At 35.1% G+C, this 27,270-nt stretch overlaps 1 protein-coding gene across 2 annotated transcripts; it reads left to right on the top strand.

Annotated features, from left to right (window-relative positions):
• Positions 1 to 212: 212 nt before the first annotated feature.
• On the top strand, positions 213 to 25,473 carry LOC149823067 (uncharacterized). 2 transcript variants are annotated; one of them, XM_089980529.1, is made up of 4 exons: positions 213 to 1,062; positions 7,849 to 8,388; positions 8,544 to 8,731; positions 25,262 to 25,473. In XM_089980529.1, exons 1-3 carry the CDS (start codon positions 274 to 276, stop codon positions 8,649 to 8,651), a joined length of 1,437 nt encoding a protein of 478 aa, XP_089836655.1. In that variant the 5' UTR covers positions 213 to 273; the 3' UTR covers positions 8,652 to 8,731; positions 25,262 to 25,473. The 2 variants fall into 2 exon arrangements, with proteins under 2 accessions (XP_089836655.1, XP_089836654.1); XM_089980528.1 differs by lacking the exon at positions 25,262 to 25,473 and adding an exon at positions 9,204 to 9,401.
• Positions 25,474 to 27,270: the final 1,797 nt, after the last annotated feature.

Here is a 27,270-nt window from a genome sequence, read left to right as displayed (position 1 = left end):
GTAATTTTGTTCTGTGGATCTAACTTTAGTTAAAACTTAAGAGACAATAATAAATGCAGGTCCTCGTCTGGCGGCTTCAAACAAAAGAACTTGCTTTGAACAAAACAATCTTCTTTAAAAAAGCAACGAAAAGGAAAAAAAAAAATCTAACACCAGAGATTTTTTCTGACCGACATCACACGCTAACTTGACTCCTGCGTGACATCGTCACGTTCACTCTCCTTCGACCTCGATCTCCAAAATTTTCGCCACCGAACCCAAAACGCGCCGAAGATGACGACGACGTACAGCAGCAGAGCCCTAACGTACCGTCTCGGAAAGAGACTCGCCGTCCTCTCGTGCTCCGCCTGGCTCGCCTACGTCGCCCTCCTCCTCATCTCCACCCACCCTTGCGCGCTCTCCCCTACCTGCTTCTCCGACCTCCTCCGCCTCCGCCTCCGCCGCCCGCCCGAACCCGCCGGACCGCAGACGGAGCTCCGGCATGTCGTCTTCGGTATCGCCTCCTCTGCCCGCGGCTGGGACAGACGGGCGGACTACGTCCGCTCCTGGTGGCGGCCTGGCGAGACCAGGGGCTATGTCTGGCTCGACCGCTTCCCCAACGCTTCCTCCCGCTCGGATCCCTCCCTCCTCCGCGTTTCCGAAGACGCTTCCCGCTTTCCCTACACCTTCCGCAAGGGGCTTCCCTCCGCGGTCCGGGTAGCCCGGATCGTCGCCGAGACGGTGCGGCTCGGGCTGCCGGACGTCCGGTGGTTCGTCTTCGGCGACGACGACACAGTCTTCTTCGTGGACAACCTGGTGAGGGTGCTCCGGCGGTACGACCACAGGCTGTGGTTCTACGTCGGGGAGGCGTCCGAGAACGTCGACCAGAACCGGGTGAACTCGTTCGAGATGGGGTTCGGCGGTGGTGGGTTCGCGCTCAGCTACCCGCTCGCGAGGGCCTTGGCTCAAGCCCTTGACCCCTGCCTAGTGCGATACGCGCATCTCTACGGAAGCGACGCCAGGGTGTTTGCATGCCTCGCCGAGCTCGGCGTCGGCCTGACCCACGAGCGCGGGTTCCATCAGGTCGGTGAGGTGTCTGCGACCTCTTCTTCCCTTTTTTGCATTTTCCTGAAATTTCCTCTTTTTGTTTTTTTTCTTTCTGATAATTTCAGATGTTTGGCTTTATGTCATGAATCTCATGATGATGATAGGCATGATCTCAAATAGATTCTGTTTGATACAGAAGATACTTAATTGTGCTTTCTATTTATTTTGGGAATTCCTTTTTCTCTTAGCTTATTATCCACCTATATCAATTTAATTTGAGTTCATATTGTTGTTGTTGTTATGGTGGTGATGATCGCAATACAGAATAAGGTTTGAAGTAGTGTTTGATGCAGTATTAGTAACTCTTTTCATATTTGGTAGTTCTCCACTTTCAATTTTGTTGGTTTCGGATGGATTTGTGTTAAGTTTTAATTTGGGTATGTGGATGTGGATGACACTACTGTGATTTCTGTGATGCACGGAAGTGCGGTCTATCCTGAACCAAACACAAAGAACATGTTTACAGTGTAACCATACTGTTAAGGGGAGTTTGATTCGCGGACAACACTGGACAAAGGCACTATGTTCTGACCCTGTCCAGGGCAGTTACCAGGTGTCTTTGTCTAGCATTTGCGTCAACCACTTTAGTACACTTTTGTCCATGTGTCCCACATTTTTCATCATCATGGACAACTTGAACACAAATGTTTAAAAATTGTATCCTTTAATAAAAAAATCATATTCTAATCATAAAAAATTTAGATTTAGCATGCAATTAAAAAATCTAAAGCATGTAAAAAAAATCAGATTTAGGTCATTCCTTCAATAAGTTGCAAAAATAGCGATTAAAATACACTACTCTTAAAATCTAAAGCATATTCGATAAAAAAAATCGGATTTAGCATTATTCACTCAATAAATTGCAAAAATAGGGATTAAAATACAAAAACCCCTAGAATCTAAAGCATATCCAAAAGAAATCGAGATTTAGCATCTTTCACTCAATAAATTACAAAAATATGGATTAAAATACAAAACCCCTCAAATCTAAAGCATATAAAAAAATCGGATTTAGCAAACCCTAACCCTAAAATTGGGTTAGGGTTCACTCAACAAGAGAGAGAGAGAGAGAGAGAGAGAGAGAGAGAGAGAGAGAGAGAGAGAGAGAGAGAGGTGTTTTAATGGTCATTTTTTTTTAGTTAAAGAAATAGGGTCATTATGGTAAACGAAAAAAAACAATTAAAATGAGCAGTTAGGCCTTCAAGGCCCCAACTTCTTCATCTGCTTGTTCCTTGTATTCCTCAATCCTCACCAACTTTTTATTTTTTAATCTCCTTTGAGTCCTTCCCAACATTATTAATTTGCTAGTTATATCCTAAGAAATACTTGTGACTCGACAACCTTGTTGTTACCCATAACTCAAGTCATATACTATTCGTCGACAGCATGACACTTCGTAGAGATGTATCCAAGAGTTTATTTTTAAAATTCGATTGATGTCAAGAAATAATTTTGACTGCGTGGATGTGGTGTTCTTGATACAATGAACCAAGTGGAATATTTTCTCACCCTTATCGTCGCTCTCTTCGAGTTATAAAAAGGGGAAGGGTGTGACCTTTCCCCTTCTCTCTCTCTCTCTCGCCGGTTTCCCTTTTCTCTAGCTCTCTTTGTTTATTGCAGCGAGAAGAGGAGAGAAGGAGGTACTCTCTCTGGTCTCGCTCTTCCCCCGCTCTCTGGCTCTCGTCTTCCCCTTCTCTCTCTCTCTCTCGATTCCCCTCGTTGTTTCCCTCTCTCTCTCTCTCGCGCGCACTCGTCTTCCCCCTTCTATCTTTCCTTGGTGTCGCTCTCGTCTTCCTCCTCTCTATCTCCCTCTCTCTCGAGGGAGACAGAGAGGGGGAAGACAAGAGATTAAGAGAGGGGTAAATCGAGAGAGCGAGAGAAAGAGAGGGAGACGGTGAGGAAAATAGAGAGAGAGAGAGAGAGAGAGAGAGAGAGAGAGAGAGAGAGAGAGAGTTCTTGAGGTTCGGATACCAAGCGTACCTGTGTCGACACAGGTATGACAATCAAATTGCCGTGTCGCTGTAACATAGTGGCTCGTCCTTATGAACGGGTCACCTACACACACAAATCAACATGATGCGGAAACACATATATGCTAATCAAACATGATGAGTAAACCTTAGCATCAAATAATAATGCTATTTCCAACTTTCAATTTGGCAATTTGAAAAATTATCTGTAATTTAAATAACTTTTATAAAAAAATAATATATTTTTAGGTAGGCGAGAGAGAGAGAGAGAGTTAATAATATTTAATGTCTCCATTAGGAGTGTAATTGGGTTGGGTAAGCCCGAACTGAACTGATTAGACATGAATTGACCTGATTTTGATAAAACCATACTTACTGTCTTCTCCTATGGTACCCGGACACTCCATTTTTCCCTATGTACCCGTGTTGACACGCGTATCCCCATGTTGACACTTGCCGACACTCAGACATGCCATTTTACCCTCTGTCCATACAAGTTTGTATTTAATTTATAATTTATAATTTATAAATATATTTTCAGTATATAATATATGTTTTAGATATGTCATATATATTTAGTTTATATTCAGTTATTATATATATATATATATATATATATATATATATATATATATATATATATATATATATATATATATATATATATATATATATATCCCGTGTTCCCGTACCCATATTTTTTAGAATTGCCATGTCGTACCCCCCGCACCCGCACCCGCACCCACACCCAGGTGACATAGGTCTTCTCCCATGTGCAAACCTGACCTAATTAGAGAGAAAGTTACTTAAATTTAAATTTTCCTTTATGACACCTTACTTACTGTCTTCTCCCATATTCTTTCTAAATTCTTTACGCCTTACACATCTAGGCATTTCTTAAATACTGACGTCTTGCTTCATGCTTCACATATTGATTTTTGCACCCATTTCTTATTTTACTATAGTTGACACTCAATTGATTAGGATTTGTATCAAGACCTACCTAAAGACAGGGGGCACAAACAGACAGGTTTGGTTGGACATCCAATCTAATTCCATCACTTTATGTGTGGATATAGAGTGTTACAACAAGATCTAAAAGTGTGTCTAGATCAGTTCCAGATTCACATGTTTGGTCTTTTCTAGGATTTGGATTGAAATAGGAACAGTGTTTTAAGTCAGATTTATGTTCACATTCAGTTCTAATCCATTTCATTTGTGCGTTTAAGATGTGAATACTTTGATTTTGGTTTTCTTTTATGCGCTCTAGATTTATCATGTATACTTCATATCCAAATTTAACTGTACATCATTAGATATTATTCAGATCCAGCACAAAATTCGGACTTATATTCAAATCAATCATGATCCAGTTTATATCCTATTCCATTTGCATTCTTGAAGGTTAAAGCTAACATGACCAGACCCAAATCCCGACCAACTTGGTTCTCACTCACGTCGTCTCTCTCTCTCTCTCCATAATCACAAATATAGCTATTGGGATTTTGCTGGGCAAAGGAAATTTCATTTTTCTCATGAAAATCTAGAAAACGTCAATATCAATATATTAAATTTTAAAAATCTATAATAAAATCTATAAATATATAAAAAGCATTAAAAAAATATATAAAATTACAAATACTGTGTTAATAACATGATAGTATCACGATAAAAAGATGATAGTTTCAAAATAGGCAAGATCGGGAAAATGTTGCCTTTTATGGATTATATTGATTATTGGAAATTTCATGATGAAATCGTAGGATTTTAAAAAGAAAAAAAATGATATTTTTCATGATCCATTCGTCTCCTCCTCGATAGAACTCTATTGTGAATGGATTATGCTTAGAATCAAGCTGTTATACTCCAAAAGAAGGCCAGCCACCATGGTGGCATGCTTCCTTGGCAGAGCTACCACACTTCTTAACCTGAAGAACACTCAATTGTTGTCTCGGACACCCTTCTTCGACTCGAAATCCGTCAAAGATGGGCCTCCCTTGCTCCCCAACAGCGAATTAGACTACGTAGGACTCAATGTCAAAGGTAGTCGACCCTGATCTTTGGGGCATCTTCTATGGTATTAGCGTGTTCTCTAGAGATGCTCTTGATCGGGAAATGGTAGAAATTGATGGGATTTCTCATCTAGTGGAGAGGAAAGATCATGATTTCAATGAGATTGAAGACATGCACCTTCATGGTAGCCTTTTCTACAAGCTTGGTCGTGATTCTTGTGAGTTTGAAGAGTATAGTTTGGATTTCTAGCTGCAGAAGTAAAGGGAGGAAGAGAAAGTAGAAGATGGTTGATCCCAAAATCAGAGAAAGAAGAGTGGAATTTGAAAAACCCAAGTTGGAAAATCAAGATAAGACACCATTAGAAGAAATGGTGGTGAAGAAACTTAGGAAACAGTCTTAGAATCAGCTGACAAACCCTTACATGGAGCCATTTTGCCTAGACATCTGCATTTTGAAGAGAGGAATAAAGCCAAAGAACAAGAGAAAGGCAATTATCTTCTAATTCGAACGCTAGGGAGCAGAATCACCAGAGAAAAATGAAAAAAAAAATTGTGAGATGGCCTCTTGCGGCATATATATATATATATACTATGTCACATAGGTGTGGGTGTGGATGCGGCGATACAGCACTTCAAAAAAACTTTGGTGTGGGGGTGCAGGGAGGGTATATATATATAATTTTTAACAGTTTTAAGTTAATACTACGTGTATGTGTGTGAATTTATGTATTTATATATATAATATAGATAAAATTGGACTTGGTTAGGGTTAACTGAATCTACTTTTGGATAGAAATGGACCTCAGTGTAGTTGACTTCACCTGACACAAAGGAAGCCGTGTCCAAGTGTCACACCCGCATGGGTGCGGGTGCGACGCGGGTACCGTTCCCTATTAGAAAAGTTTGTGTTATATATATATATATATATATATATATATATATATATATATATATATATATATATATATATATAGCGCGAGAGAGAGGACTAACCATGACATGCTTAATAACAATATTAAGGAAAAAAAATAGCAAACATGATATATTAAAAGACATACATACCAAAAGAATTGAGTAAATGACAATAAAAACTTAAACACTCACGTCGTCTTTTTGGAAAAAGTTCATGTCTTGAATGACTCATACAAGTGTTATTCATGGTCTGCTAAACCTTAATGTGATTTCATAAGATTGTTCACAAAATTAAACAGTATGACTATAACCGGTGAATTTCCACTTTCCATGGGAACATTTTCTCGGATTTTTGTAAATCTCATTGTTTATATCACTTTGTGATATTTAATGCCACATTTGAAATTCTTCAGTGATGAGAGTATAAATCTCCTATGTAACTGGGACACGGCACTTAGGGTGCCGTACCCGGGTCGACATGTGTTGACACGGGTACTGGTACCTGGGCACGGCAAATGCCGTGTTGTATATTATATTATATTATATATTTTCAATATATAATATATATTTTCAATATATAATATATATTTTCAGTATATGTTTAGATATATATTATATATTTAGCCGTATCCCCGTACCCACAATTTTTGGAATTGCCGTGTCGTACCCTCCATACCCGTACCTGCATGCGTACCCCTACCCAGGTGACAGTAAATCTCCTATTAGTATTTGGATGATGTACCCACCAATCTGGAAGAGTAGGTTAAGCTGGGACACATATTATGCTATTTTTGCTAGCGATATGAGCTGTTGTTTTTCAGGAAGTATGTTATCTTTTCTGCATGTTTTGTGGATTATAGTTACTTTTCTTAATGTCAAGAAAAAGATCAAGAAGTTTTTCAAATTATTCAGAACTTGTATAAATTGTTTAGAGACTCTTCACACTTGATAATTTTATTCATAATGAATTGGGCATAAAGAATGCTTCTTAATGACAATTGATTATGTTTCAACTTCTTTTAAGAATTAGGACGTCCATAGATCCTTCCATGTCATTTTGGTCTTTGCATGTATGAGAAAACCATTTGACAGAAGTATAACTTAAGGGAGAAATGCATTTTATGTTTCTGTAGGATCTTCAGCAACAAGAATAAATCTATACTAAGTTATAGCTATATGCAGCCTAATGAAGTTTATCCTAGTAGAAGAAAAGTATCTGCATAACTATGCATGATAACACGAATTTCAAGTTTTGTATTTTTAACAGTATCTATTATCACCTGGGTTCAGAGAAGGAACAAAAGAAAACCTATTAGAAATGCAGGCTTATATACATAAATGAAAGGTGTCAAAGTTAGTCATACAATCCAAGTTAATCATTGCCAGTGATGAACTTAGTGCCTTGATTTCTTTTTAGATTCCATGTCTCATTCTAGGATATGAATGCCACATTGTAGCCTGATATGCTTGGCTAATTGATGCTTGTTTTAAGCAGATGGGTGTATTCTCCCAAAATGATTATTCGTATCACTCATGTATAATTCTTATACAGGGGTTTCCATTTAGAAACTGTCTGGATGCTATTGCATAGTTGGCCTTTCCTCAAACTGGTAAAAGAGGGAAAAGGACTCTGTAATAGAACACTTGTTATAATTTCCAACCTACAATGAGTCTTAAGTCAAATATGTTTTTGAGAATTCCATTTGAGCACACAGATGAACCTCCATAGGCATTAATATGAAAATAAAAATGCAATGAAAGATGAGTGTGGTGTGTTGATTGTCACACATTTCTTCTCTCTATAAGATGTGTTTCTTATTTCCCCCCCTTCTATTTCCTTATTTCTGTTAATAAGTTCAATGAACCAGATTGACTTTCGTGGAGATGCATTTGGAATGCTAGCTGCACATCCTTTGGCACCCTTAGTAACACTTCATCATCTAGATAATTTGGCACCAATCTTTCCCAATTTGAGCAGACTCCAGGCTTTAGAACACTTGTTTGAAGCTGTTAAAGCTGACCCAGGGAGGATTCTGCAACAAACTGTTTGCTATGAAAAATCAAGGGCCTGGACTGTTTCGATTTCATGGGGTTACAGTGTTCAGGTCTATGATAGCATACAACTAATTCCAGACCTTCTTCCCTTGTGGCGGACATTTATGCCATGGCGCAGAGGACAAAAGAATGCTTCTTCAGTTCAGTATATGTTTAATACAAGGGAATTACCAAGAAATCCATGTAAGAGACCTGCCATTTTCTTTCTCAAGAGTGTACGAGCTGATATCACTGGGACAGAGGGCAATTACATCAGAGAATCAGTAGTGAATTGTCATTCAAATAAGTTCTCACCTTGGGATTTGGAACACATCAATGTGCTGTCTCCAAAACTGGATTTAGACCTTAAACAGGTAGATTGATTTAAATGTTTACTCGAGCTATTGCAGTTGCTGTTACTAAGTAGCATAGACTTCGTTGTCAGGCGTATCATTTGGTTCAGGCCTTTTTCTTACAACCTGATTGCTGTTTTCATGAGATGTCTTATGTTTTTTTCATGCCTTTCCAGTTACAGGCGCCTAGAAGACATTGCTGTGATATTTTACCACTCGCTGATAAAGCAATGAAAATTATGATTAGAAAGTGTGAGGATGAAGTAGTCTTTGCGGAATCATGACTGCAAACGTCTGTGGGCAGAGTAAGTCTTTTCTTGCAAAAGTTGCTGATTAGCAAGAGGAGCTGCCTGGAACTGTTAAGGTAATCTCTCTCTCTCTCTCTCTCTCTCACACACACACACACACACACACACACACACACAAGCGAATGGGTGTTTTCGGGTTGTTTTTCAGTTTTCACAAATCTAACCTTGCATGTGTTTGGCATAGTTGATTTGCTAGGAAACTATACTTGGATCATATTTTTTTGATAAAAAAATGGTTTTTTAAGCTTTAAATATTTATGAAAATCTTAGAATGTTGATTTTGAAACCTTATAAAAACCTGTGTGTTGGAATTGGACGTTCCAAGAGTGGATTCCTCTAAAATCAAGCATGTAAAACACATACGGTCAGATTTAAGGAAAACATGAAAAAGAGCCTTCAAAGGCTAGTAGGCCAAAAAAGTGGTAGGCAGCTACCACCATTCTCTCCCTCTCATGATCTAATATAAGCGTAGCATCTCCGGGGATCTGGAAACTATTAATTCTGATCATTGATTTGTCTCTGTGGCAGTTAAATATCACACGTTGGTGCTCCTTGAACTCGTTTTGCTTTATATCTGGAGATGTTGGCAAGGTGAAGTTTATGCCGTCTGGGTGGTCAGATTCATCAAGCGCAGATTCCCTTCATTTCCTTTGTTTTTGTTTCCTTTCTCCTTGAGGAAAGCCAAATAGAGTTTTATTAAAAAAGTTTGGTGGGTGGATACAAAAATGAGAAATAGGCAGGGGTACATACCTCAAACAGAGGCGAGAGAAGCATACAAATATCTGAAAGAGAATCTACCCCGTTAGACAGATATTTTTTATTTCTTTTGTAAATATTGTGCCTATTAAGGTAGTGTATGTGTTCAACATGGTCGATTTAGTGGGATTCGGCCTTTGGATTGTCGGATTTCAACACGTAACCAGAGTTTTCTATGTTTGAAATTAACAGTTTCACAAGTTTTAGAATTTCAATATATTTTTTCAAGAAATGGACAATGCTGGATGCAGCTGTGTGGTTGTATTGCCTAAAAACTATGGCTTTTAGCAATGCACTGGAGACATGCACACCTAAGCTGTCCGCATCTACCCTTTTTTCTATGATGAAAACATTGATGTTGCTTTAAGAAAAATGCTGAAAGTATGAATTTGTTGAGCGTGCTTCTTGATCCTGCCAGACTAAAGTCTAAGGTTCCTTCATCGATTTGTTCAGATTTGTGTATGGTTATTATTGGGAAGTAGAGTGACTAGGTGGGTTCTAAAGGTGTTTATCTTTGACAAATGACAGCAATTATATGAATAATTATAATTTAGATTGAACTTTGAATATTGTGTGGTTCTCAAAGCTTGCATAAAAAATTTCATTGTTTTCACTTTTCAAAAATTCAGATAAACTTTTATGGTTACGGGTGGCTGTAGTTTGACACCTGTTGGAAATCTATGACGGGTGTAGCTTACTGCAAGGTTGAAGCTGGGTTTACTCTCTCGTGAGCAGGAGGATCTCAAAGGTTTTATCAATTGGAAGTTTGTCGATGTGTGGAGGGGATAGTATCTATAGTTATTTTCATCTTTGATTTTTTTTTCTCAGAGAAACCACCCCAAGATTATAGACCTAGTCGCTCTGGCTCTGCTTGCTGTAAAATTCAAGGGCTTACTCTTCACCCCTAGGGAGTCACCACACTTAGGCTTGCGCAGGGGTGATGATCATGGGATTTGAGCCTAGACCACCTGCCTAGCGGCCTAGGCCCCATCCCACTCCCATGAAGGATTTGTTTGTGGTGAGCACATAGGTGGTACACTTTTAATTACAACTTGGAGATTCAGAGAGTTGACATTAGGTTTTTCAATTGATAAAATGATATCATTATTTTATTTTTAAGAGTAGATGTAGGCAATGTTGTTAGAATCAGTTTATGAATTGAATCGATTTTCAGAAAAAAAATACTGAATCAGTCTGAATAAAAAATGAATCAAATCGGTTTGAATTGGTCTATTAGAAAACATTTATTAAAAGAACTAAAAACATAAAAATTCAAATATACATACACACATTCAAAATCAAATGTTCAGGCTGAATTCGGCAGAGTCGGCCCTATTTTATAGGGGATCTGAATTAGCCCCTGCTTCAAATCGAAAGGGGGCTGATTCGATCCGAATTGAGCAATTCAGGCCAATATGATTTTATTTTGATATTGATTTTAGGTGAAAAGGTGGGAAGGATGCCGTGTGAAGCTTCACATCAATGTTGTTAAAATCCGTTCATTAGTTGAATCGGTTTCTTAAAAAAAGAAAAAGAAAAAATCGAATTGAATCAGCCTTTTTTTTGCCATCAGATGACACATCATTAAAAAATAAAAAATGTTATTTTTTACTCACTTAAAAATATTAACAAAGTGAATTGAATCGACTAATTTTGATCATTTTTGGGCTGATTCGATCTAAAGCTCCCGATTCATATCGATTTTAACAACATTGCTTCACATGCGATCTGTATGTGATGTTGGGGGTTGGGCTTGAAACTATCTAAGTTATCTTACTTTTACCTAAGTTAGTGGGAGATCATTTATTCCTACAAGTTTAGTTTCACATTGAAGAGTGCTCTAACTTCACTTGACTTTATATAGTAGGGTGTTGCTTTTAAGGGCAAGGCCCATTGGGAGCATATCAATTTGAACCTTGAACCTTAAACTTTGAACTTTCGATCATGAACATTAAACTTGGATTTAGACTTAGGTTTCGGTTTGGCTCTGCCCAACTTGGTTAAGTTTCATTTGGTTTTTGACCATTCCTTTTAACACTCAGGATAATTTTAATCCTCAAATCTAAGACCGATCCTTAACTGACCCATTTATGAATACCCATACTTTATTCACAATGGAACCATTTTGAACCTTGACTAAACCTGCCCAACGTCCTTGTGATGAGCCATTAATGGTCAAACGGCCCCTTAGCCGCCCCTTAATGTTGATCATTGACCTCGACCCTCATTCTAGATAGTCTTGACCTTGGGAGGGTCATTTTGGACTAGGGTTATACCCTTTTTTTCATTGACCATGAGCCACCCTTGCCAGTCGTTTAGCTAGCCCTGACCATTTATTGCTGGTCATTTGGGTCTTCTTAATGCCCTTTATGGGCCTTTAGTGGTAGATGATGGGTTGTGGTCTATATAACCTCAACCCTTCTCATTACTCATTCACAACTATCTTCTTCTCTCTCTTGTTTCTCTCCCATGAGCTAGCCTGCTCTCTCCTCTCTCTCACGAGCTTGCTTGCTCTCTCTCTCTAGGTCCCTAGCTCACTCTAGCTCTCTCTTTTCCTAGTGCTTTCTTTAGTGAGTTAAGTCCTTGACTTAGTCAAGACTTTGCCTAAGTCGAGCCTAGGGTCCCTACCCAAGTCGAGCCTAGGTCAACCTTACCTATTCAAGAGGCTTTTTAAGGTGCTCTGTGTCAAGTTACTTAGCCTCACCTAGTACAGGGTGTGGTATGATCTTCGTGAGAAAGTGAATGATCAGTTGTATCTTGGGAGTGTAGTTGCACAAACACCCATCACACCAAGGACTTGATCATAAGTGAGGCAATTATCGCTTGAAAGATAATGTGTATAACATGTGCCTTTAAGCGCACCTGGTTCATGCTCAGTTGCCTTACCCATTGAGTGAAATAATTTTTCAACAATTTCAAGCAATAGTTATGCAAAATGACATCTATGAATGTTGGAAATTTGGAGATGCTGTCCCTATTCAATTGCATAAATTTTCAAAGATAGCGACACAATGTTCTTATTTTCCTCAATAATTGCAAATGGGGTGTACGTGCTCATGGAGGAATGCGTAGAAGAATGAGAGGATACGACTATTGTTGAAAACTAAAAGAGATAAAAGTGAATGCATAATGACTTCGTGTGTCACAATCACATATTGAGTACACTCTCAAACATCATGTTCGACCTCTACTCGAAAGTTAGTATGGTTAAGAAATTGTGAAAAGCTCTTGAAACAAATACAAGACAAAGAAAATAAGAAATCATAAGTTTTTGGTGAATAAGTTTATAAATTTCAAATTCTTTGATGAAAATCCATGGCTACCGCAGGTCCATGAGATACAAATTTTGGCTAATTAGATCAGGTATGAGGGAATGCACCTTAATGAATCATTTTAAGTGACTACAATCATTAGTAAATTACCTTTATCTTGAAAAAATTATATAAATAAATTTAAACATAAGAATAAAGAGTTTACTTTAGAACAACTTCTTCAATATCTTAGAATTGAAGAGAAAACTCGATCTCAAGATAAGAAAGATGAAGTAAAAGAAGTTTGTGTTAAGGTAAACATGGTTGAATACAAACCAAGGTTCAAATTTAGACTCAAGACTAAAAATAAGAAATTCAAGACCATTGATAAGAAAAAAGATTCTATCACCTAATATACTTGTGGTAAACCACTATGCGAGAGAGTGCCGACATAAAAAAATTATAAGGCAATAAGGCTAGTAAACTTGAAGATAACTTGATGATTGTAGTAAGTGAGATGTTTATGATCAATTTGGATAAATGGTGGTACATAGATTAAGATCGCCGATCTATTCATTTAATAATAGAAGTTTGCTCAAAACATACAAAATCATAAGGAAATGCTATAAGTTATACATGGAAGATTCACATAAAATTAAGGTTTATGGAAAATGGACTGTGGAGCTTTGCTTAATCTCTAACAAGTGCTTAACCCTCAAAAATGTGAATCTAGTACCTACAATTATGAATAATATTGTATCTACTTACTTGCTCACAATAAATGGTTTCAAAGTTATGATGAAATCTAAATTATTATATTGTTAATAAAACTTATTCATTTTTTGTTTATATGCTTGACTCATATGATTTATAGCATGTTAGATTAGGACATGTTAATTATAAGTCTTTGAGAAGTATGTGTAACCTAAGACTTATTCTTAAGTGTAACATTAAGCATGTTAAAAAATGTGATGTTTGTATTCAAGCAAAGTTTGAAAAAACCCCTTTTTTGAGTGTTAAAAAAAAATTAAAATTACTTAGTTTAATACACAATGATGTATGTGATTTAAAAAATACTCCAACTCATGGGGAAAACAACTATTTTTTAACTTTTATTGATGATTTTTCAAAATATATTTATGTCTTTTTCATGAAAAGGAAAGATGAATCCTTTGAAAAATTTAGGATTTTTGAAGTAGAGGTTGAACATTTTTATCATTGCAAAATAAAGTCTATTAGATCCAATAGAGGTGGTGAATATATTTCAAACAAGTTCATTGAATTTTATAAAATTGATGGGATACACGAACAAAATGCTAGTCGATACACTTGACAACATGATGGTGTAGCAAAGTGTAAGAATAAGACTTTGGTAGATATGGTTAACTCAATGTTTATAAGTTCTGGAATAGAATATAATCTATGGGGTAATGATTTGCTTAGTTCATGTTATATATTAAATATAATTTTATATTCTAGTTCAAATGCTATACCTTATAAATTTTGAAAAGGTAGAAAACTAAATTTAAGTTATTTAAAACTTTAGGGTTGCATTGCTTATATAAAATTTACTAAACCAAAATTAACCAAACTTGGTTCAAAAACCCAAAAATGTGTTTTCATTGGATATTCAAAAAATAACAAAACATATATATTTATGGATATTGCAACCAAAATGATTTTAGAATCTATCAAGGCCAAATTTAGAAAAGATTTAACTTTAAAATTACTGGAATATCCAAAAGACGTAGAAAATAAGTCAAGAAAACAAATTTATGAGCCAAAAAATTCTGAAATTCAAAAAAGTAAAAAATTAGAAAAACCAAAAGATTTTGATATTGACTTTTGTCTCTATATGATAAATAGAGACCCGGTTTCCTTTTCGGAAGCTATGACCTCTCCAAATGCCCCTTCTTGAAAAAAGACAATAGTGAGTGAATTAGATTTTATCCTCGAAAAAAACTTTGAATTTTGGTTGATTTATCCTTCGATTTTAAACCTTTGGGATGCTAAAAGATTTTCAAGAGAAAACTTTGAACTGATGGTCCTATAGAAAAATTCAAAACCAAATTTATAGCTAAAGGTTTTAAATAAAAATCTGGATTTAATTATTTTGACACCTATGCTCTTGTAAGTAGGATTGTATCCATTAAAATAATGGTTGCTTTGGCATCAATTTTTAAACTTGAAATTCACCAAATGAATGCTAAAATTGTATTTTTAAATAATGTTACAGAAGAAAAGATTTATATAGAACAACATAAAGGCTATGTTGTACAAGGTCAAGAAAAGAAAGTTTGTAAACTACTAAGGTCTTTATATGGTTTGAAAGAATCACCAAAACAACGTCATGAGAAATTTGATGAGGTGATCATTTCATACGGGTTTAAGATTCATGACTTTGATAAATGCATATATATTAAAGTAAAGTATAATCATGTTATTAATGAACAATAATATAGAATGCATAAATAACGTAAAACACTTTCTTTCATCTAAATTTGACATGAAAGATACAGACTTAACTGATGTTATACTTGGTATTAAGTTGATTAAACATGAAAATGTATATGCATTAACGCATTTCTGCAACATTGAGAAAATTTTAAGAAAATATAATAATTATGGTTGTAAACTTATTATCACTCCGTTTATTCTTAGTGTTAAGGTATACCCATTCCCGCAACAATGAGAAAATTTTAAGAAAATATAATCATTGTGGTTGTAAATCTATTGTCACTCCGTTTGTTCTTAGTGTTAAGGTATTGATTAACACTGGAAGAAATATATCTCAATTAGAGTATGAGAGTTTTATTGGCAGTCTCATCTATGTTATAAATGAAACTAGACCAGACATAGCCTTTTGCACGATCAAGTTGAGCTAATATACTAATTATCTAGGATAAGATCATTGCTATGCTATCTATCGAGTCTTGAAATGCTTGAGAGAAATTGTAGATTATAAGATATTCTATGAGAATGAATATGCTATACTTGAAGGGTACAATGATGTAAACTAGAATTACGATTCTAATGAGTTATTATCTACAAGTAGTTGAATATTTATCCTTGGATCTAGAGCAGTGGCTTTGAGATCTAAGAAGCAAACTGTGATAACCCATTTAAAAATAAAAACAAAGTTAATATCATTAGCTTCAACTAGTATTAAATTCAAATGCCTAAAGAATCTCATAATGGAGATACCATTATGAGATAAGTCGGTACCCTCGATAACTATTTGATGCAATTTTGAAAACAATAATTTTAAACTAATAACCACGCACCAAATAATAATTTTCAAACTAGTTCTTGCACTCGTGTAGAGTGGCAAGTCGAATCGTCTCCTCAGGGAACATGATTAAGGCACACAATTTCACTTAAAAACTCACTTTATTAATACCTCCAAAAGAAAAAAAATTACACTATCCTTTGAATTTTAATGCAAATAAAATTAAACACACAAAAGAAAAGTAAAATCTATCCTAAACTTGAGTCCACACGTGCATGACCAAGAAGCTCAAAAATATATATATCTGCCTCAGCCCACCCACCTCTGGTTCAAAAACACCGTAGAGAACCACCTGTAAAACAAAAAAAAGTAAATCTATTCTACCAACTAAATGCAATAACTAATCAAATTAAAAGTTAGTCAATTAACTTATACTATCTAAACTAAAACTAACAGAAAATAATAGAGCTAATCAAACCAATAAACTAATCAAGTTACTTCTAAAGCAATTAAGACAACTAAGATAGCTAAAACAACTAAAGAACTATCCTACAATACTTAAATACATGAAACAACTTTAAAGAAAACATGAAAAATAAAGAAAATGACTAAATTAACCTAAACTATGTAAAACTAGCTAACTACATCAAAGACACAGACTGTTTAGGTTGGACAAACTATGGGCAAAGTCAAAATAGAATGGATTGACACCAAACTCGGCTGACACCTTGCTTAAACCTTAAACTTACGTGCCCAACTTACCCCTGGATTAAACTTTTTAAAAAACTAAGTCAAACAGCAACAGAAAAGATGAAAATACCCCTACCATTATGAAATAAAGACTGCAGTTTGACAGAAAACCGATTTTTGAAAACAGAGAGAAGACAGTCAAATTGACTTCAAATAAGATAAAATTTTCCAGAGTTTACGTCGATGCTCTGACGAAGCTAACAAAACTTACCCCGGATCAAATCTTACAGAAAACCACATAAAATGACAACCCAAAGTCTGACAAAATTTTGTCAATTTTCTGTAACTATCACTAATTAACTACAACTTAATTATAATCAAACCGACTAAACACAACTAAATTAAACTAAATTACTGACAATAACAGACGCTTAACTACTGATAATCTATTTTAGCACACAAAATAATTAAAGAAAAACAATTATTCTACTTAAATCAAGTAAAACTAATCTAACTACAATTAAGCAAAGTAACTTAACTAACAATTGAAAAGTATCAACTAAACTTCTTAAAGCAATTAACAATTAACTAACTAAGCAATTAATTAAAGCAAGGAAATAAAACAATGAAAACAAAGGGAATAAAGCAAACTATCCAACTTAATCAATCTAACTTAATCAAACTGTCTAATTAAGAACCAACGGCTAACCTAGTGGCTGACACTATCTAACTCAAAAACTATTTACAACTAGCTTAAGATCTTAAGATTCACTAAAGCTATCCAACTAACTTTAAATTAACTTAGCTTGACCTACTGGAATTTAACAAAAACTAACACTAAAGCACTTAAATTAACTCTCACTTACTTAACCAATTTAACTATGAATTAACTATGCAACGTTAACTAAATTGAAACTAACTAGACTAAACGATAATTAAAACTAACTAAACTTAAACTAATGCAAGACAAGAATCAAACTATGCTAACTTGGTGCCAGCCAAATAAACTAACTTACTAAACTAAATCTAAAAATTCAAGCAATAAACTAACTACTAACTATCTTAACTTAAGTATAAACTAACTACTCTATAGGACAACTAACTAACTAAACTAATTTAATTAATTAAAACTAAATTAACTCTAACTTACTGAGAGGCAACTTAACTTTTAATTTAACCTTAACTTAAAGCTTTAAATAACTAACTTAAATTCTATCTAAAATAGTAATTAACACAAATGGGAAAGTAACTATCTAAACCGGGCCCACCTAGAGATGACACCTAGGTCAAATGGTGTCTTTTCTTGGATCCCACCTAACTAACCTTCTAAATCACTAATTACTAACTCTAATGTAATTAGGCAATAGGGGATCTACTCTAATTAGGAAATAAAAGGATAATGCTTCAAACAAAAAGAAAACTATCTAGACTATCTAAAACTAACCTTCCTAATTCTAGGCTAACTAACTTTCCTAATCTATAGACTTAGGTACGAAGGAAACTACGACTATGAGTTACTAATTAAATACAAAGTAAAGAATCTATTTCAACTAACAATTAGGAACTTGCTAAATAATCAAATCAACTAAGGAAAAAGAAAATTATCTAAATAACCAAAACACCTAAGGGGCGACAACTAAGGACACTTTCCTAAAACTAAACTTGGAAGAAAAAAACAAACAAAAGAAAGCTACAACAACTTACTCATTAATTAAAAGAAAACTATCCCAACTCTAATTAGACTAAAAAAACTTACTAAATAATTAACTAAACTGACATAAAAAAAAAACTAACAAATAGAAACCCACTAAGAGGTTGGCGGCAACTAGGAAGGCTCCTAACTAACTCCTAATTGAAAGCTAATTGGTCTAATGCTAACTAATTAACATTACTCAAAGATAAACTAAATTACCTATTAAAACAATAAATAAAAGTAGCTAATACAGTAAAATTATTCTAGAGTAAACAAGGCTATAACACAATTTTGCAAAGACAAAACTTTGAACTTGTAAAAACTGGTTTTATGAAGGGTGAGAGAAAAGAGAAAACATACCCTAAAAACAACTCAATAAATCAGAAAAAATATATACACGACTCTCTTAGATTCTAATAAAACATAGGAACAAAAAATCACAAGGAAACTCAAAGTAGTCTGTCTTGGAAAAATCCAAGATCAAGGTCGGGTCGAACCTAGATTCTGCAGAAATTGGTTTTGCAGAATTGGGACAGAACCCTGATAAAATGTCAATATCTCTCAAACTACTGATCCAATTGACTCCAAATTTGGACTGTAAACTCTAGACAAATACAACAAACTACTCCCAAAATTTCAGCTCGAAATAGCTTCGGTATTGGTGTGGAGGATCAAAATAATTCACTATTCTGTTTCAGGCCTGTCGCCTGATAGGTTCTAGACAGATCTGGTTCTTGAATTGAATACCAATAATCCAGCCAAAGACACGACCCAAAACTTTTTTTTTCTACAAACTAGACAAATTAAACTGCTAGAAAAAAATTAAAACAAAAATTAACCACCCAAGAATAAAACTCAAATCAATTTTTGCAAATAGTTCAGAAATCTCTCTAATCACCCTATTACTTACAAAGAAGGCTAATCCTCCTTCACTAATGACACCTAAACCAGATAAAAACGTGAAAAAAGAAGATATAATCCTAAATTTGTAAGCTATGATGCAACAAAATAAATATGAATGCAAAATCCTAATTAGACTTGATCTTAACTACAAGCAATGGGTGAGAAGGCACACCTTAAGGGCTGCCCAAGGAGTTTGGGGAAGAATAGAGCAATTCAAAGCTTTAAAGACCACTCCACACATGTCCTAGGCTTGCTGCTACATGTGTTCTCTTGCTGGACCTGAATCGTTGAGGAGGGAGATCAATGGAGAAGAGTAGAGGGTTGGCGGTTGCAAATGAAGGAGATTCTCGGTCGCCGACTATGGAGGTAGATGGTGCTCTCACACCAAATCTGAAGGAGAAGTTCCAACCACCTGTACTTGCAAGAAAATAAAAATAAAAACATAGCAAACCATAGAGAAAAAATAAAGGAAAACAATGGAGAAGGAGAAAGAAGAAAGAAGAAGAGAAGGAAGAAAGAAGGTGAAAAAGAAGTGGAAGAAGGAGAGGACATTGGAGAAGAAGAAGAGGGAAGAAGATAGAGGCGTGATCTCCTAGGCTGGATGCCCTTCACAATGAAAAAATAGTTTTTATATTACACAATTTGTTGAAAATTCTTAAAATACACCTAGGTTAGCAATTATTTATAAAAACTACCTAAAACCAACTACTTTCTAAAAACAAGGTTGGCGCCACCTATTGGGGGATTTTTTTGAAATTTCTCACCTTGGGTACTTGGATCTAGGATTGATTTGAGCTTGGGTCTGGTCCAAGATCCAAGTTGAAGGCTTTGGGTTGGATCTGGATCTAAATCATCTTGAAAACTGATCCAATTACCTTGAAATATGATATGCATTTCATATATCATTACTATTCATTGCGATAGTCAAACAACTATATACAAAGCAAAAAATAATATTTATAATAGAAAATCTATACATGTTAGTCTAAAGTACAATTATGTGAACAATTTAGTCAAGCAAGAAGTAATATCTATTGAGTATGTGAGATCTTGTCAAAATGTAGCAGATTCATTGATAATGAGACTTTCTTGAAAAATTATCTTTAAGATATCGAGGGGAATACTGTTAAAGTCTATAAAAATAATCATTGTTGATGAAAATCCAGCATGATAAAGGTCAAACCAAGACTAGTGCTTCAATGAGAAGAACAAGTCATTGAGTGATTGAATTAAACATTTAATTTTTCTTATTCCTAATATCAAGTGCTCAAAACCTATATACGGAAGTTGAGTTCAAACTGAACTCTTAATAAGATTCATAAGCTTTATGACTAGGGTGTTTCAAACATGTTTACACCCTAGATGGACTTACCTATGTGAGTGTGAAGGTGAAGGTCGCCTTCTATGAGACTTGAACTTTGTCTCTAGAGCACTCATGAAACTAAGTGTAACGCCTCAAAATTTTATCAAAAATTGTGAAGATTTTTTTTTAAATGCAAACACAATAGAATACTATATTTGAAAACCGAGAGATCTTCCAGTGATTTTTATAGAATTGATTCCTACTCTATAGAGATTCAAGACATACCACCTAGGTCATACAGTAGTCCACCCCCCTACGACTAGGGACCAATAGAGATGCCTAGCTCTCAAAAAAGAAATAATGATCCACCAGTCGAGTGTACCGCCACCCTCTCTAAGGTCGTCTTGGGTTTGAATGAGTTACTATGTGTTATTTAAGTTTAGGCTCAGAAATTAATTTCAAGTGATCTTAGCACACAGGTTCATTAACCCAAGCTCCACTCTTAGGAGACTCCATAATGCAATATTGTTTTTAACCCATTCAAACTGTTTACAGTTAAAACCCCATCTCTGGGTAACTTTGAGAATGACGTCCTTGAGACAATTATGTGATTATGTGCATGTCTTTTTAAGTCTTTTCATTTCTTGGTACTCTACAAGCACCCATGAGTCCCACCGAACCCAGGCTCACTCATGAGCCATGTTCATGCTCATACTACATATTCATTATCATCATGCATACACCATATTATATGCTCTCATGCTTACTTATAGGTTGCATTCATTATTCATTCATGACTATGCTAATTCAACAAAATCATATGTGCATTCATTTCTTTCTCAATGATTATGCCTTATAATGCATAATGCACATTATCATATATGACATATGAACTCTTAACATTCATGATTAAATATAAAGAACATTCAGGTAACATGCCTATCATATCACAAATCATGTTTTAAGTATCACTCATCATGTTTAGTAATGTAGGAAACAACTAGGGATTAACACATGTAATTCAGAAAATTTGTATCCCTATTTATCTAATTTTGGAAAAATCACCAAAAATCACAAAGAGTAGTTTTGACCTTTAAAATTTAACTGGAGTTTTCCTAATATCAAAAACACAACCCAAGAAACAGAACTTCAAAATCATTTATAACAAAATTATAAAAATTATGTAACCAAACCCTATTCTAGAAAATTGTAGGACAAATTCTGTAAACTGCAAATTTTTTTCTCAACTTGGGATTTTTTTTGGGATTTACTGTAAACTCTTTTGATAAAATCCAGTTTACAAAATCTTCTTCTATGTATTGGCTTCCACTAAGTTTTTTTATAATTTGTTTGAAGTCGTTTTGAATAGGTTTTTATATTTTTCAAAATGACAGATCAAAATGGTGCTGCAAGCAGGATAGAAAAACTGTGCTCTATTACAACAATCATTTATCTCTCAATACTGACTCAAACAGGACCAAATAAGATTCTAAAATCAAGCCCCAGATATGTAGATCATCTCAATATTTTTATTTTTTGAATTCATAATCTATGAGAAACATTTTTTTTCAAAACTGGTCAGATTAAAAATGAGACCAACATAAATGTGATTTGCAATATTCATGATCCACCCAATAACTAAGATTAAGAAACCATAAATACATGTTTAACTATAATTTTAGATATTTAATCACATTGATAATACATCACAATAATTATTAAAGCTTTATTAGGTAAACAAAAATCAAAATAATCACATGCATCATTTTGAAATAATGATTCTTTCATGAATTCATTCCGAAAGCTTAGACTTAACCAACAAACAATTTAAAGTTCAATCAAAGTATGAGCATCATTTTTTTACTAATATATTAACATGTTAATTTACATTACTAACATAAATCTAACTCATTAACATGCTAATTTGAATCTAATCTAACCATAAGATATAAAACCTTGCATCGACTTTACCTAAATCCCTTTATAAATATTTTACTTGATTTAAATCAAGATTCAAACCCGAATAAATTTTAGAACTTATAAATTATGCTTGCATCATATAAACCCTTCATTTGTACATTAGATATGCTGTAAATACTTGATAGCCAACACTCAATCATAGATTTAATCTCATCCAAAACCAATTTTTGCTTAAAAGTTTCGAAACCTATTTTTTTGTCAAACTGATTTTCAAAAATCGAATATGGTGACATGGTTTCACCAAAATTGATTTTAAAACCAAAATTAAATTTATTTTGGTTGTTCTAAGGCATCCACTCTTGGTTTAGATCTTAGAATAACTCCTATGCATATCCCATGCATTTAGATCGACCATGTCTACGCGTTTGATGCGCCTACCTTGTACGTATTTTTGAATCGGTGAAACCCTTCGTTTCCTGTCTTGGACTCGAAAGACTACCTCCAAACTTCAAGTGTTCTCCTTCACGGTGCATCCTCAATGGTTGCTGGACCATTAGAGAAGGAAGGAGACAAAAAGAAGAAGAAGAAAGAAAGAAAAGAAGAAGAAGAAGAAGAAGAAGAAGAAGAAGAAGAAGAAGAAGAAGATTTGAGAAGAAAGAGAGATTGGGAGCATAAGAAAGAGAGAGAGAGAAGAGATTTGGAAATAAGAAAGAGAGAAGGCAAGAGGGTGGGACATCCCCCCTTGTTTCCTCTTTCTTGAGTTTCCAAAACTCTCTTCGAAAATCTTATTTTTTTTTAAATTGCTTTTTTGACTTTCTTGCTTTCCTACTTTCTATGTTTTTTTGGTAAGTTTTAAAAATTATTTTCTTTCTTTTTTTATTTATGAGATTTCAAAAGAATTTAAAGTTTTAGATGAAATATCTGGCCAAGGGAGTGTGGGCTCACTTAGGAGGCATCCCACCCTCTTGGATTAGCTTATTTAATTAGTTAATTAATTAGGTTTTAGTGAATTTACTAAATTCTTTAATTTCCAATTTGGATTTTAGTTTTACTTTAAATCTTGGATTTCACACCTAGTCCAAATCCAATTGGTTTTCAAACCTAATTTGAATCCTACATACTAAATCCAAATTCATTTGTAATTAAATCCAAATTCAAATTCTATTTAAATTCTAATTTGCATGAATTTAACCCTGAGTTAAATTTGAATCTCAATATAACTCTAGTTAAAATTCTCATTCAAGTAAGATAAACCTTTAAATTAATATACTCAATTAATTCTAATCCCAATGTATAATTGAATGAATAAAAATCATTAAATGAGACATAAAAATTATATTTTTTATCAAAATAATTATAAAAAAATTATGGGTATTACATTGGGATACAATACAAAACCATTATGTGCATCTTCTCTATAATGGTAGACATACTATGACTACCTAAAGTGAAAGCATGTGTTACGCTGCCTGAAAAGTTAATTAGTATTCTCAATTCAAAGCTAACGTTATTGGGGTCCTACACTGACTAAGACTAACACTAATGTGAAGGTTCAAACCTAAAAAATACATTCATTTATATACTGGATCTTCGCGAATAGCCTTTTGAGTCATTTTCATAGTTTAGATCAAGACTATCTAAGTTTTCTATCTATTATTCTATATTTACTTAAGTTAGTGAGAGCTTATTTAGTTTTATAATTTTAGTCTCACATTGAAGAGTGCTTGAACTTCATTTGGCTTTATATAGTGAGGCGTTGCTTTTATGGGCAAGGTCCATTGGAGGCATATCAATTCAAACCATGAACCTTGAACCTTAAACTTTGAACTTTGGATCTTGAACCTTAAACTTTGAACTTGAACTTGGATTTAGACCATAGACCTTGGACTTTTGACTTGAATTTGGGTTCAGGTTTTGGTTTTAGATTGGTTCAGTTTGGTTTGGTCTTTGACAAATTTTTTTATCATTTAGTTAACCCGGACTTTATTCACAATTGAACCATTTTAAACCTTGATCAGACCTGCCCAACATCTTTTGCATAGGGCATTAATGGTCAAACGGTCCCTTAGCTGCTGCCTTTGCCAGCCGTTGGCTTTGATCTTTATTTTGGATAGTCTTGACCTCAGAAGGGTAATTTTGGACTAGGGTTATACCTTTTTTGTCCATTGACCACAAGCCACCCTTGCTCGCTATCTTAACCATTAAGGTTGGTCTTTTGGCCCGCTCAGACCCTTAAATGCGGGCTGTTTGAGCCTTCCTAATGCTTTTTATGGGCCTTTATTGATAGCTGTTTGGTTGAAGTCTATATAAACCCCAACCTTCTTCCATTCTCATCACTCACAACTCTCTTCTCATCTCTCCTCCCTCTCCCTCTCCCGTGAGCTAGCTAGCTCTCTCTCTCTCTCTCTAATATTTTTTCTATTGAGCGTGGTCCTTGACTTAGTCAAGACTTTGCCTAAGTCAATTTTAAGATCCCTATCCAAGTTGAGCTTAGGGTTTAGCCTATAGTCGAGACTAGGTCAACTGTTACCTATTCAAAAGACTTTTCAAGGTGATCGGTATCAAGTTACTCTGTTTCACCTAGTGTAGGGCGTGGTTTGATCTTTGCGAAAAAGAGAAAGGTTGTTTGTATCTTGAGAGCATGGTTGCACAAATGCCTGTAGCACCAAGGACTTGATCCTAAGGGGGCAACTATTGCTTGAAAGATAGCGCGTATAAGGTGTACCTCCGAGCAAACCTGATTCAAGCTCAATTGCCTTACTCATGAGTAAAATATTTTTTCAACATATACTAGATTTGGGGTGGTGGACCGAGAATGTGATATTTCCTATTTCTGTGCAGGTGATCGGTTTCGCGAGAACGCACCAGTTCCAGGGCACTTTGCTGTGAACAGTCAATTGCCAAGTAAATACGTGATGGCCTTTGGTAATCTTGGCGTAGATGATGCATCATACATTCCATAAACGCAGCTTTGACCAACTGATTGATCTTGCAATGCAGGTTACTTGTTTCACTCACACATAGTGATAATAAAAATGTAGTAATATGTTCAAGATATCATGATATTATTAATTGCTTCAAAATAACATGAATTTATCATAATATTTACCATTTTATTGGCTATTTAATGGGAAAAATGCTGTTATTTAATTTATAGATATTTTTATACCGTACAAATATACATTTTTAATTAATTTGTTTTTACTCGAGATTGTGTAAATAAAAGTTTAAAATTTTTACGAGAATTTAGCTGCTGCTATTTGGCCATTTTGAACTTTTGCAACAATGCATCGTAGGAAATTTAACCACCGAGGTGGTATCCCATGCCGTAAGCGGGGTCATGTGCCAACCTGAAGGCTGAGGTTCGAATCTCTTGCCACATGGGGCTTAAGAGATATGTGGTAGGCATCTGCCTAACTCCAGCTTGCCTTTCAAAAATAAAAAAATGGGAAATTTATCGCTCATATTTACAATTTCTTTGCTATTTAAATTTTAAAAAAGATCAACCGAAATAAATTACTGCTGTGATTCAAGTGTTGCTCTTATAGAACCCTAGTACGGTTTTTCTTGCGGTGGGTCGGATTGGAGCCAAGTATGGACCTGGTACCAGTGCCTCAAAGTCAGATCTGGGTACAAAGCCCCTTTGTTTCTAATCAGGTCCAACCCGTTGACACCCCTAGATCCAGCTATCTTATTCTACCCATCATTATCCATTTAATTTAGATGAGAAGTATTGGAAAATGGCATACGCATAATACACCATCAGTATATATGTGTTTACTGAAAATATGTTTGCTAAAGTATGAATTGGATATTTTCAATGTTTTTTTCACGAATCTGGCCCTGCAGATGCATTCCACACGTTCATTTGCAAGGAATCAAATGTAGGCGAGTGTATTTTCGATGTAAAGTGCGATTTTTGGATTCATGAATATTTATAATAATTTTGAGCTTTTGATTTTCAAGCCTTAAAAGATCGCATCCGTATGGTGAGATTTAAGAAAAAACAAAACAAAAAACCCACATAAATCTTGATTCATACTCTGATAGACATATTTCCAACCAACATATTCTAGTGACTCGTATGCCTCCTTCATTTGGAACCCATTCACATCGAAGGATCCATATCAATTGGACCACATTGGATTTTCATTTGGGAAAGTAATGAACAAACCTGCTTAGATTTCACAAATCATGGCGTAATGCATTTATAGTTAATGGCTCTACAAAGTTTATTTTATTTTATTTTTACTTGAAGAAATCGCCCCAGGTGCATAGACCTAGCCGCGCTGGCTTAGCCTGCCGTACTAATGATCGCTGCTCATGTCTGCATAAAACTCCGAGGGCTTACCCCTCGACCCGAGGGAATCGCCAAGCTTCGGCTTACGTAGGGGTGACACCCATGGGATTTGAACTTAGATTGCTTGTCAAACCGTCTAGGCCCCCATCCCACTAAGCCAAACCCCTTGGGTCCTACCAAGTTGATTAATGGGTTAGCTCATGATATGAAACTAGGACTTGACTTTCACCAAAGCTATTCAAGAGACTGACTCAATCAACTTTGGCAACATGTGAAGATAGAAAAAAAAAAAAAACAGAAAAGAATCCCAAAGGAAACCTGTAATTTCTAGGAAACTAACGCCCTCGAAAGTCTTGCTTATTTTATCTGCACGAAAATGACCCCTTTTCTTGTGGTGAAACGAGCTGCTGAAAATTAAGTGGGGTCTCCGTGAAGATGTCATTTTCTTTGACGACGTTCGTAAGAAAGTGAGATCGCGTCATCTTCCTTTCCCACTACGTTCCCTCACAGCAGAGACCCGCTTTATTCAGGGTCTGTTTACGCGTTTCAC

The sequence above is a fragment of the Nuphar pumila genome, chromosome 11, assembly GCF_984573655.1.
Source record: "Nuphar pumila chromosome 11, dmNupPumi1.hap1.1, whole genome shotgun sequence".
NCBI lineage: Eukaryota > Viridiplantae > Streptophyta > Magnoliopsida > Nymphaeales > Nymphaeaceae > Nuphar > Nuphar pumila.
This window is presented reverse-complemented; position numbering and strand designations above follow the sequence as displayed.

Bases quoted from the DNA above. Each gene is read 5' to 3' on its own strand.
- LOC149823067 (XM_089980529.1), top strand. From the start codon at position 274: ATGACGACGACGTACAGCAGCAGAGCCCTAACGTACCGTCTCGGAAAG. The intron at 1,063-7,848 runs GTCGGTGAGGTG...TCAATGAACCAG, and splicing joins ACGAGCGCGGGTTCCATCAG to ATTGACTTTCGTGGAGATGC. The intron at 8,389-8,543 runs GTAGATTGATTT...ATGCCTTTCCAG, and splicing joins TGGATTTAGACCTTAAACAG to TTACAGGCGCCTAGAAGACA.